Genomic DNA, 13,175 nt, shown 5'->3' on the forward strand with positions numbered 1-13,175 from the left:
AAAGATGAGATATAGTCTGTCAAACAGGCAAGTTTTACTGAGGGAGAGTAACAGTCAAAATAAAATCTTGGGACCCTCTACTTAGTTACTAACTACACAGTAAATGCATGTGTACAATTTTATTTTGCTGTCAATAAAATGTTTTTCAAAATCAATACTTTCAACACACAAATGTCCTTCTGTGTTCATTCAACTAATTCCTCTTACCCTCTTACAAGGACTAGTGGTTGTAGGTCGCTTGCTGGCTTGCCATCAAGTGTGAAGCGTCTCAAAAGATCTTTGGCGTCCAGAGAGGTTGTGGGACCTTTCTGAAAATCTTTAGGACCCAAAAGGCTGTCACTGGGGCCTTGGCCTAATAGACCATATCTAGGACACAATACAGAGTATTAGGTACAAAAGAACTAGATGCTGATTGGTTACTATGCTGAATTTAGAGGCCACCTTCTCTTTTGTCGTCTTTTCTGCAGGTTTTCTATGTTCTTGAGGACGCTCCTCTCGGACCAAATAGAATGTGCCATGGACATTGTCTCAAATGCTATTGGGAAGAAAACAGGGTTGCAAGGTTGTTTAAAGTTAAGCATGTGCTTTATGGACACTGTGGGAGAGACAAAAATAGTGTAAAAAGATAGATGAAGGGGAAAAAGGTGATTTTTTTTGTGGAACCCGCTAATAAAACATGAAGGATGGGACACAAAAATGAAAAAAACTTTTGAGAAATTAGGTTAAATAGAAAAATTCAAAATATATCTAAACACGTTACATATGTCTGTATCCAGTATGGCCGAGTGTAAAGACTTGATAGTAAAATTTCAGCATAGGCAGTGTCACATAATCTCAAGCGTTACAAACCATGAGATCACTCAAAAATTACATATTTGGCATAGACAAATTCTATGTTGAAAGAACACTAAAAGTATATTTTTAAGGCAGTATTTCCTAATGTAATGAAGGCGTCTGTCAGTTCCAAATTTCAGAACAACTGGTATTATAATGTAAGTCGAGAAATTGATTGATTGAATTATTTATTTCAAACCTGCACAGTACAACAACACACACTTTTTTTTTTTAAACATTTTGGCAGGGACATTTATGCAAGGCTTGAAAAGGGGTTGGATGAAGCAGATGCTTATAATATCCCAACCCCTCTCACTCATTCCACATTTAACAAACAATATAATACAAGAACAATACTATACAAATAAAAACAAGAAAAGCTCCTGTACACTAACAATACAATAGTACCACTGTTACTATAAAACAAGACAAGACGAGACAAAACACACACACACACACACACACACACACACACACACACACACACACACACACACACACACACACACACACACACACACACACACACACACACACACACACACACACACACACACACACACACACACACACACACACACACACACACACACACACACACACACACACACACACACACACAGGCCCAAACACTCTCTGACCATACACCTCTCTCCCATCGCTCTGTGCTGAGGGCATCACTCTCTTTCCTCCTCGTACTTCTTCAGTACTTCTTTTTTAAACAGTCTTTTAAATGTAATCATGTTAGAACAGGTTTTTAACTCGTCCCCTAAGTTGTTCCACAGACTGACTCCACGCACTGAAATGCACATTGATTTTAAAGTTGTTCTAAATTTAGGCAAATATAATTTGTTGTTTCCTCTTAGACTGTAACTATGATGAGCATCTCTATCCTGGAATAGGTTTTGTATATTGGATGGTAGAGAGTTTTGGGATGCCCTAAACATAATTTGAGCAGTTTTAAAATTGATCACATCGTGCAGTTTAAGTTGCTTTAACTCCATGAATAGTGGATTTGAATGATGTAAGTAGTGAACATTGGACACAATCCTAATGGCCTTTTTCTGCAGAGTGACTAAAGGCTGTAGATGGGATTTATAACAATTTCCCCAGACTTCAACACAATAGTTTAGATATGACATAATAAATGAATGATACAATAAAAGCAGAGCATTGGTGTTCAATAAATGACATGATCTCCTCATCATTCTAACACATTTAGCAACTTTTGTCCTCAGGTAATTTATATGAGGCTTCCATGATATATTTTCATCTATTACCACTCCTAAGAATGAATTTTGTTGAACATATTCTATTGGTGTATCATCAATAACAATCCTGATGGGTTTTTCACTTTTGCGATTGCTAAAGAGCATGATTTTGGTCTTCTTTAAATTGAGAGACAATTTGTTGGTATTAAACCAAGTTTTTAACTTGATCATCTCCTCAGTTACAGAGGCCAGAAGTTGCTTAACGTCGTCACCTGCACATGTAATGGTTGTGTCGTCAGCAAAGAGGATGAACTTCAGCAGTGTTGATACTTTACATATTTCATTGATATACATTATAAATAGTGTGGGTCCCAGTATCGACCCCTGGGGGACTCCACAGGTTATGTTCATGAGTGTAGATTGATGTTGGTCGATCTGAACAATCTGCTGTCTCTCATTCAAGTAGCTCTTCAGCCATTTCCCTGCCACTCCCCTTATGCCATAGTTTTCCAGTTTGTTTACCAAAATCTGGTGGTCAATGGTATCGAAAGCCTTTTGCAGGTCAATAAAAATTCCTAAAACAAATTTGTTTTTATCGATACCATTAGTAATGTTCTCTATTAGATCACTTAAAGCTAATGAAGTTGACCTATTTTGTCGGAACCCATATTGACAATCAGATAATAATGTGTGTTTTTCAATGAAGCCACGAAGTCTATTATCGAATAATTTTTCCAAAATTTTTGACAACTGTGGCAGAAGGGAGACGGGCCGGTAATTTGTGAAGTGGTGTTTGTCTCCAGATTTGAAGATGGGGATGACTTTTGAGAGTTTCATTTGTGAAGGAAATTGTCCAAGTTGAAAAGATAAATTGCAGATGTATGTGAATGGTTTGATGATTTCTTCCGCTACATTCCGGACCGTCCTCATGTCGAGGTCATAAATGTCACGTGATGTTTTGTTCTTGCTTTTCTGAATAATCTCTAAAACTTCCTTTTCGACAGTCGGAGTAAGGAACATCGAGTAAGGATTTTTTCCAATAAGTTCCATAGGCTGTACATCATTAATTGGGATTTTTTTTGCCAGCTCAGGCCCAACTTTAACAAAAAACATATTGAAGCCGTCAGCAATCATCTTCTTGTCACTTATGATTTGGTCGTTCTCAACAAAAAACTCTGGATAACAAGGACTGTTTGAACCATGCCCAATAATTGTATTTAATACCTTCCAAATTCCCTTTATATCACTTTTCTTTTGGATTAATAGTTTGGTGGTGTATTCTTTTCTGCTTGCTCTTAAAATGCTGGTTAATTTATTTTTACCGGTATATGTTTTGTACTTTTGTTCTGTTTCTATGGTTTGATGCCTAAAAAAAGTCCTATATAAATAATTTTTCTTTTTGCAAGCGTTCGCAAGCCCTTTAGTTATCCATGGAGTTTTTGTGGAGTTAGTTATAGTGCATTTTTTGATGGGGCAGTGTGTATCATAAAGTGAGAAAAAAATGTCATGAAATAAATTATAAGCTGCATTTATATCTGACGTTTGAAAAACAGAATCCAGTTGTGTTTCGCTAAATCATTCTTTAGTGCTGTTAATGATCTTTCTGTTGTGTCTCTACGATAATATTCACTATTTACAGGTTTGGATGTTTTGCAGTTAATATTGTACACCATGAACACGGGTAAATGATCACTGACGTCACTCACTAACAAGCCTCCAGTTACAGTCTGATCTACAATGTTACAAAATATGTTGTCAATAAGTGTCGTGCTGTGTGTTGTGATTCTAGTGGGTCGTGTGATCAGTGGGAATAAGCCCATGGAGAACATGGTGTCAATATATTTTGCTGTGTGTTTGTGTTTATTAGGATTCAAAAGGTTGATATTAAAGTCACCACATACAATATATTTTTTGTTTCTCTTAAATAATTTTTCCATCCATTCATTAAATATTTTTAAGTCGGATCCTGGTGTTCTATAAATGCAGCTTACAATAATGTGTTTCCTATTTGAAAATGATAATTCTACAGTGACGCATTCGAAGAGTTCCTCAACAGTTAAACACATATCAGTTACAATACTACAGCTGATATTTTGTCCACATACAGAGCCACACCTCCTCCTCTCTTATTTTTACGGTTGGTGCAAAACATTTCATACCCATTTAATTCAAACTCATTACTTGTATTCTCATTCATCCATGTCTCTGAAATACCTATAATATTAAATGGAGATTTGAACTGATTCAAATAGTCCTGGATATCATCAAAATGAGAGTATAGACTCCTGCTATTAAAATGTACTAGAGATATGTTTTTATCTTGCATAAATGTTTTATCAAATGTGACGTCAGTATAATATAAACAATCATTGTTGGTGTTTTGAGGAGCATTTCTATCTGGATCCATTTCTCTCATAAATCTTTGTGATTTGTAGTTGATGTGGTCTGAGAAACTGATCGATTCCAAATTGTGGGAGTTTATCAAATCTTCATTCTCCTCTATTTCAGAGGAGAATTCACTATCAGAACTATCCATATAGTGTTATTTCAGAAACATGAAAGGAAGAAGAGGGTGTGTGATCATGGTCAGATAAATCATTCCTCTGTTCATGAAACATGAACAAGAGAAGAGGGCATATGGTCAAGGACTGTGGGCCACAGACACACAACACAAACATGCACACAACTGGACCATTCAAGCAAACACATAAACAATCTCTCATCCACACACACACAAACATACACTCGTACACTGCAGGCAATAAAATAAACATGGAAAACAAAAAAACAAAACAAAACAAAAAGCTCCCCCCAAGAGCTACTAAATATCCAATTGCAAAAGTAAAAAACTAAAGAAGTAATATTAACAAAAATATGCACACACATACACATACACATATATACATATATATATACACATGCATATCATACATGCATGAGGTGTGGAAAGTATCACATATTTAATATGGAACAACTTCAAAAGGCAAAAATAGTTTCCTAAATAATTCCCATTCATCACACCATTTGCATAGTTAGGTTCGGATATCAAATAGAAACAAATAAAAATAAAACTCTTATATATCTTCTGTGTACAAAATAATATTGTGGTTTAGTGAAAAACAGAAAAAAGAAAAAACAGTCACGTGGCAACATGACGCGTCAACAACCCAGGAAGTAAACAGATCCATGCCTGTCTCCTGCTCAGAAGCACTGCGATGAAAAAGTCTCATTGAAGAAAAATCAAACAAAAATAGTCTTACCAAGTGTCGTATGTCCATGTCTCTGTGTGAGTACCCCCAAGTTCAGTGGAGTTTACGAGGCTGCGGAGATGAACTTTTCAGCCTCTGCTGGATTGTCAAAAAAGTGTTGTTGGGAGCCTTTGGAGAGTTTGATAGTTGCTGGATAAATGAGAAAGGCTTCAAAACCAGCTTTTCGAGCGCTGTACATAGTGGAGTAGCAGGGTCGTCTCAGCTTGGCCGTCACGTCACTGTAGTCCGGGGCATAGCGAACGGAGTTACCGGAGAGCTGAAGAGGAACTTTCCTAGCCTCCTTCAGGATGCGGTCCCTATCCGTGTACCTCAGACACTTAACAATCATCGCCCTGGGACGGGGAGATTGTCGCGGGGGGCCAATGCGATGGGCCCGCATGAGCTCCGGAGGATTTGCAGCCAAGGCAGGGAACCACTTGGGGATGTTGGCGGACAGGTAAGACAGCGCGTTATTTCCTTCTTCGCCTTCTTTGATGTTGATGATTCTAATGTTATCCCTCCTGCTTCTGTCCTCGAGATCTATCATTTTTTTCTCAATCTTCATGAGCATGCTGGTGAAATTGAGCATAGCGCCCTCATTGCTCTGGACACGTGTTTCAATAGAAGACACTTCATTGCGGACAGATTCTATATCGGCAGCGTGCTTGGATAAAGTATCTTGAATTGTACCAAGTTGATCCTCCAATCGCTGGAATCGCTTTTGGGATCTATCCTCAGCCTCATTGAAACATTTCCTGAGTAAAGTCTCAAGATAGGCCTCAGTGACGACAGGTGTTTGAGACGAGGACGATCCCGACTCCATTGTTGCCCTTTTCATTAAACTTTTGTAACGGGTGTGCAACAAATAAGGAAAGCGTTGTTCGTAAAAGAAAAAATTATGGCAGAAATCCAAGTAGCTTAGAGTTTTTTAGAGCATGCACAGGGGAGCTTCAGTTTTTGACGTGCTCTACTCCGCCATCTTCTTTGAAATGTATCGTTAAATAAATTATTCCACATGTTTTTATATAAAACCTAGATAAAGGTAGTGTGGTTGGTGACCTGTATTCCTCAACTTGAAAAATAATTTAGCGACTGTAATTAATATAATATCACTGACCAACCTAAGCAAATCCAACTTTTCCTCAGATAATACATCTGAGGAAACATTTTTCTCATCAAATCTATCAGTCAGTGAGAATCAGTGATTACCATTCACCTATGCTCCCTCTGTCCACAGGTGTTCCACAAGGTACCATCTTGGGGCCTTTTATTTTTTTTATTCTCACAATGTCATTATTCAAATATATGCAGACGATACCTTCATTTATACAAATGATAAAAATACAACTAAAGTAGCTGATAAGCTTTCACGGTCTATGGCTCATGTCTCAGGGTGGCTAAACCAGTATTCTGGGAAATCTGGGAATTTTGGGAATTTGTCGAAGGAAAGCTCGCGATTCCCGAATAAGCTGAACAGTTTGAAGTTGGAACAGTTTGAAACGGATGAAAAATGTGGAAGGTAGAGCGCGCCAAAATCTGGAGAAGAAAAATAATAAATGTATGACCAACCCCCTTACTTGTGTCAGGGCAGCCGGACTGCAATAGATAGATTCAGCAGATTCATGTAGGTGATAATTCATTTGAGAGCTCACACTAAGTTCTTTACACAATTAGGAGATGCATATTAAGGTGTTTTATCAAGCATTGCACAGGATGTTTCCTGCAGTAAATAAAACTATCCTACGCATCAGATCTACTGCAAAATGTAATGGGTTTTTTCTTTGACCCACTTCTTGCCCCTCCGCAAATTTTTCTGGAGGTAAGTTGAGCAATTTTGATGTAATCTTGCTAACTAGCAAACAACAAGAAGAGGTCATACAACATCTAGTTTAGTTGTACATGCTTGTTTAATTGTGTATGCAAAGGACAATCATTCATTGTGTACCTAAGTATTTAGGATATAAAATCTGCTTGAGATGCAAGACTTACATGCCCTGCAGCTAAATTTTTTTTTCAGTGGCTTCCCTGTTCTCATTTCGAGCTCGAGCCGCAGACAGAGTTGTTTTATTGCTAATGAATGCATTGTTTACGCAAGCTCACCGATGCAAATGTAAAATTGACATATAAAAGGCAAGTCAGAATATGTGCGCTGTGAGACTACAGAACCCTTTCTTTGCTTCCTTTGATTGTTACGTAATATTGAAGATATATGCATTGGCAGTTTGGAGTGCACTGTTCACATCTCTGAACAAGCAGTACACTGTACATTATTTGCACTCACCTTCATAGTCGGAGATGAATATGCTTTGCATGTATGCATGTTCGAAATAAACTGAACTGAACAAAGCTATTTATATAAGCAAATTTGGCATACACTAAATCGATTGAGGTTTTGGACAATTCAGCATATTCTGTAGCCATGTCAGTCCAACCTTACCTGGGTTATTGGTAGTTGTGTTGGCCTTGTCAGGCAAAAAGGAGACTGAGGACAGAGTGGCATCGCTCATCATCAAGTATTGCTCTTTGGCCAGACTCAAAATGGCCTTCAAGTCATCAGACATTATTGATGTTGAAGATTGTTCTTTTTGTCCTGGAAATACAAACAGGTTGTCACATGTAGGTTCTGTGGTGGGTTGTGATTTCTATTTAAAATTACATTAGGGGTCATAACATTCACTGGCCCCATTATTAGATAATCCCGCACAGACATTACATCAAATACCCCTGTTCATGTAGCCAAATTATATTTAAATTACCTCTCAGTGGTATACAGTGCAGTTCTTTAGCACTGCAAAATATCACAATAACAAGTATTTCTGAGTTAAAATATGTGATGTTCTAATTCATAGTATGTATTGCAAAGATTTTCAGTGAGTTCTGTGGTTTGTAAGCTCGCCTTGAAGTATTTTTCAAAGAGCAGCCCTATACTGTAGGTTATTTCCTCAAGGTTGAAAAATCCCACTTTCTTTGTATCTGGCTCCACTCCACTGGAGCTTTTCTATAGTTGTCTGCTGTGTGTCTGTAAAATAATGATATTGCAGCAGTTATGCAATGCACCGGCAAGTGCTTCGAGAAACAATGAGGAAGCTGAGAGTAGCCACTGAGAGGGCTAAGGTTTTACACATTTTGGACAGCAGCCATTACAAACAACCATTGAAAAAGGTCTCGGTTTTTTAAAACTTAAGTCAGAGCAATTTACACTCACATTATTGTAAAATGTAAGTTAGCCTTTTAGTAGAGGGGTTAGATACACTGTTTTTAAACATTATGGCAAACTACAATTTTGCTAATGAACATACTGTTTAATTAATGCATCTATACATCACTAAAATAATACATTTTAATACAATTCAGAATTTATAATAGTCAAGATAGAATTTTGAATGACCACGACAAGCTCAGCGCATAGAGAGAGAGAGAGAGAGACAGAGAATGCGCTCTGCAGGGGAGGGGGAATGAGGGATGTGTTTGTGTTAGTGTGCACTGGGCAGACAAGCTGAAATGAGGACGTTTCCTCTTCCTACAGCGAAAAAAAGCACTCCCTCCAAAGAATTGGAGACTTGCTGCTGTGGAAGGCTGGCTTCCTCAATATCATCAATGCAAGCAAGCACAAAATAGCAACAATGAATGAATATAGCGTTCGTACACAGACAATTGGTTTGCAAACTGAAGCACATTTGGCTGGGCATAAAAATTTGTGAACCGAAATTTTCGCCAATAGAGTCGTTCGTAAATCGAGGTTCCACTGTACAAAACCCAAAATCAGTGAAGTTGGCACGTTGTGTAAATCGTAAATAAAAACAGAATACAATGATTTGCAAATCCTTTTCAAACTATTCAATTGAATACTCTGCAAAGACAAGATACTTAATGTTCGAACTGGAAAACTTTGTTATTTTTTGCAAATATTAGCTCATTTAAAAAAAGCTGGCACATATATATACACATACACACTAGGGCTGGGCGATATGGCATTTTTTTAATATCGCGATATTTTAAGGCCATATCGCGATACACGATATATATCTCGATATTTTTGCCTTAGCCTTGAATGAACACTTGATGCATATAATCACAGCAGTATGATGATTCTATGTGTCTACATTAAAACATTCTTCTTCATACTGCATTAATATATGCTACTTTTAAACTTTCATGCAGAGAAGGAAATCACAACTAAAAAAATCACTATTTTTTTCATACGATGTTGATCTGGAAATGTTTGCCTCGGCATTTTGATGGTGTGGGCGTGTGGCACCAAACGGAGATATTGACGTGCGGAGTAAGCACTCTTCATTGTCTAGCGGGTGACTTTTCAAATGACGCTACATATTAAAAGTGTAGCCGAGTGTCCTGGGTTCGCCTATACAGTGTACTTATCTAATAAAATAATAAACGGGAGACATTAGAGCAGCTTCGGTAGCCACCGCTTCTTTATTGTCAACATCACACACCTCCTTCCACAACCACACACACCCTACGTCACGGCCCTACGGCAACAACTCTGGAGGGAAAAAACTCCTCCTCCTTACCGAACACATTCCAGTAACTTGGGACACCCTGAACTGTTTGTTACAGCAGTAATGCTACTTTTTATAGCAACGCTTTTGCCCCACACTTGACAAATTACGGTTGTCTGTTCGACATATTCCCACTTGAAGCCAAACCACCGCCAGACGATGGACCCCCTGCTGTGTTTTGGGGGATTAATTATTCCTCCATTTGTTACCAGATTTGCACCTTCTTTCTCTTGTATTAGCGCTCGCACCACTCCGCTAGCATCACAGCTAACGTTAGCCATGCCGCTACCTCTCTGCTCGGGGAGGGCGTATACGTATGTGACGTATGATGTGACAGTATGTGACGTATGTAAGAAGGTGCGCTTGTCTGTCTGTTAGAAGGAGAGACCGGAAAGAGCGAGGAGAGCCTGGAGTGTAATGCCCGCAGCTAAAAGCAACTGGGTAAGAACGTATACTCGATATCACGATATAGTCCTTTTCAATATCGCACAGAGACAAACCCGCGATATATGGCGTATATCAATATATCGCCCAGCCCTAATACACACACATGCTCATCTAACACTTCCTACAGGTGAACAGGCTAATTGGGAACAGGTGGCTGCCATGATTGGGTATAAAAGCAGCTTCCATGAAATGCTCAGTCATATTGTGAACAAATGCGTGAGCAAATTGTCGAACAGTTTAAGAACATTTCTCAACGAGCTATTGCAAGGAATTTAGGGATTTCACCATCTACAGTCCGTAATATCATCAAAAGGTTCAGAGAATCTGGAGAAACCACTGCACGTAAGCGATGATATTACGGACCTTCGATTCCTCAGGCGGTACTGCATCAAAAAGCGACATCAGTGTGTAAAGGATATCACCACATGGGCTCAGGAACATTTCAGAAAACCGCTTTCAGTAACTACAGTTAGTCGCTACATCTGTAAGTGCAAGTTAAAACTCTACTATGCAAAGCGAAAGCCATTTATCAACAACACCCGGAAACGCGGCCGGCTTCGCTGGGCCTGAGCTCATCTAAGATGGACTGATGCAAATTGGAAAAGTATTCTGTGGCCTGACGAGTCCACATTTCAAATTGTTTTTGGAAACTGTGAACGTTGTGTCCTCCGGAACAAAGTGGAAAAGAACCATCCGGATTGTTATAGGTGCAAACTTCAAAAGCCAGCATCTGTGATGGTATGGGGGTGTATTAGTGCCCAACGCATGGGTAACTTAGACATCTGTGAAGGCACCATTAATGCTGAAAGGTACATACAGGTTTTGGAGCAACATACGTTGCCATCCAAGCATGGACGCCCCTGCTTATTTCAGCAAGACATGCCAAGCCACGTGTTACAACAGCATGGCTTCATAGTAAAAGAGTGCGGGTACTAGACTGGCCTGCCTGTAGTCCAGACCTGTCTCCCATTGAAAATGTGTGGCGCAATATGAAGCCTAAAATACCACATCGAAGACCCCGGACTGTTGAACAACTTAAGCTGTACATAAAGCAAAAATGGGAAATAATTACACATGAAAAGCTTCAAAAATTGGCCTCCTCAGTTCCCAACGTTTACTGAGTGTTGTTAAAAGGAAAGGACATGTAACACAGTGGTAAAAATGCCCCAGTGCCAACTTTTTTGCGATGTGTTGCTGCCATTAAATTGTAAGTTAATGATTATTTGCAAAAAAAAAATAAGTTTCTCAGTTTGAACATTAAATATCTTGTCTTTGTAGTTTATTCAATTGAATTTAAGTTGAAAAGGATTTGCAAATCATTGTATTCTGTTTTTATTCACGAATTACACAACGTGCCAACTTCACTGGTTTTGGGGTTTTTACATTAATGCTGTGTGCCAGAGGGGACGGTGATTTGGTTGAGGCATTTTTGCTATTACATCCTTAACAGTGACGGAGCATGAAGGGGCGAGGAATATGTCTGTAAAACTATGTATATGAAGCTCCCTAAATTGGCATTTATTGACGGCGCTTACATTTTAAACCTCTTCCCCTGTCTGTAGTTATATAGGTAAGCGCAGCCCTGACCCTTGCCTATAGGACGTTAAAGTACCAATAGAGTGGAAAAACAAGTTGCCTCTATATTGAAGATAGTATCATATATATCTGATGTATGACACCAAAAGACTTACAAAGTTTGCTAGAAAATAGATATAATCGAAATAGTATCAATCTCACAGAGATTCCTGAGCCATTTTGAGAGCAATGAGATAGCCGATGACGTGATCGCGTGATGTAGAGGTAGGAACCACAGATCCCTTCATCACCAACAACAATGCAAATCATGCAGACTTTGTGAGAGCCAACAACGATTATTTTGGGGAAAATTATGATCCAGAACCCTATGTTGCTGATCCTAAATATAAGTAGGATGAGCTACAAGTTTTAAAAGCTCTGCTATCCATCTTTTGTGAAACATTAACCATCATGTAGCTGTATTGTTAAGTGCTAAACCCAGAAATACAAACTACAAACATAATAAAACGATAGCTTAATGTAAAATGTATGCTCCTAATTCGATGACAACTGATTGGATGTCCATATCTTCCCTTTTATATAAATAATTAATTATGATCCACACGAAGGGCTAACAAGGAAAAGTTTGCCTGCAGACACGGTCTTCAGTTCATATGAATTGAATATCAGAGATTAACAACTTCTAGATGTATAGCTAAATCCTCCTAATATCCAGATGAGAGGCATGATTCATAATATAGAATAACTTTGACGAGCCGAGACGCGATGATGTGAGAGCTGCAGGATATCGCGGCAAACTCAAAGTAAAAACAACAAACGGCGGCTTAGCTGTGTGTCATCAATCCGCCGCTAAAATAGTTTGTCTGCGTTAGCGCTTAATAACAACATTGCTAATATTTGGTTAATATTCAGGTCATGATATGTACAGTATATAGAGTATTGTTGGCAGGTTTTTGATGGTTATTAAAAGGGTTTTGTGGGCGGAATAAAGAGCCCCCATTGACGGACTATTTATGTACCGTATTTATGACTTAGAATGCATAAAAAAAGAAAAACATGTGTTCATGTCTTATATAGGGATTGTGGATGACAGACAGCACATATCTCTCTAATGTATGTGTATTTCCAGTAGGACTGATCTAATACTATCGTCAGAGTGCAGAAGTGTTACTCCATTGACATCAATCTACGGTAATTACCGAAGACGTTCGAAGCGGTATATTTAAAATGGCTGACTGAATTTGTGGCATTTTGTGATGTTCAAACTGTGTTTGCACATACTTTGCGGATTGTAAATACAATTGCATATGGTTTAATAGATACAATGAAACACAATTAAGCATATAAAGTCAACTTGTTATTTCACTCTACTGGTACTT

General features: G+C 38.5%; 1 protein-coding gene across 1 annotated transcript in view; it reads right to left on the reverse strand.

The window, feature by feature from the left end:
- Positions 1-13,175, reverse strand: part of mtbp (MDM2 binding protein) — a 65,537-nt gene that overhangs the window by 17,143 nt on the left and 35,219 nt on the right. The window contains exons 14-16 of the mRNA XM_061951382.1: positions 7,731-7,883; positions 442-535; positions 208-366 (exon numbers count right to left, since the gene is read on the reverse strand). Coding sequence (XP_061807366.1) covers positions 208-366; positions 442-535; positions 7,731-7,883 — 406 coding nt within the window. The remainder of the gene's footprint in view (positions 1-207; positions 367-441; positions 536-7,730; positions 7,884-13,175) is intronic.

The sequence above is a fragment of the Nerophis lumbriciformis genome, linkage group LG04 (assembly GCF_033978685.3).
Source record: "Nerophis lumbriciformis linkage group LG04, RoL_Nlum_v2.1, whole genome shotgun sequence".
Lineage (NCBI taxonomy): Eukaryota > Metazoa > Chordata > Actinopteri > Syngnathiformes > Syngnathidae > Nerophis > Nerophis lumbriciformis.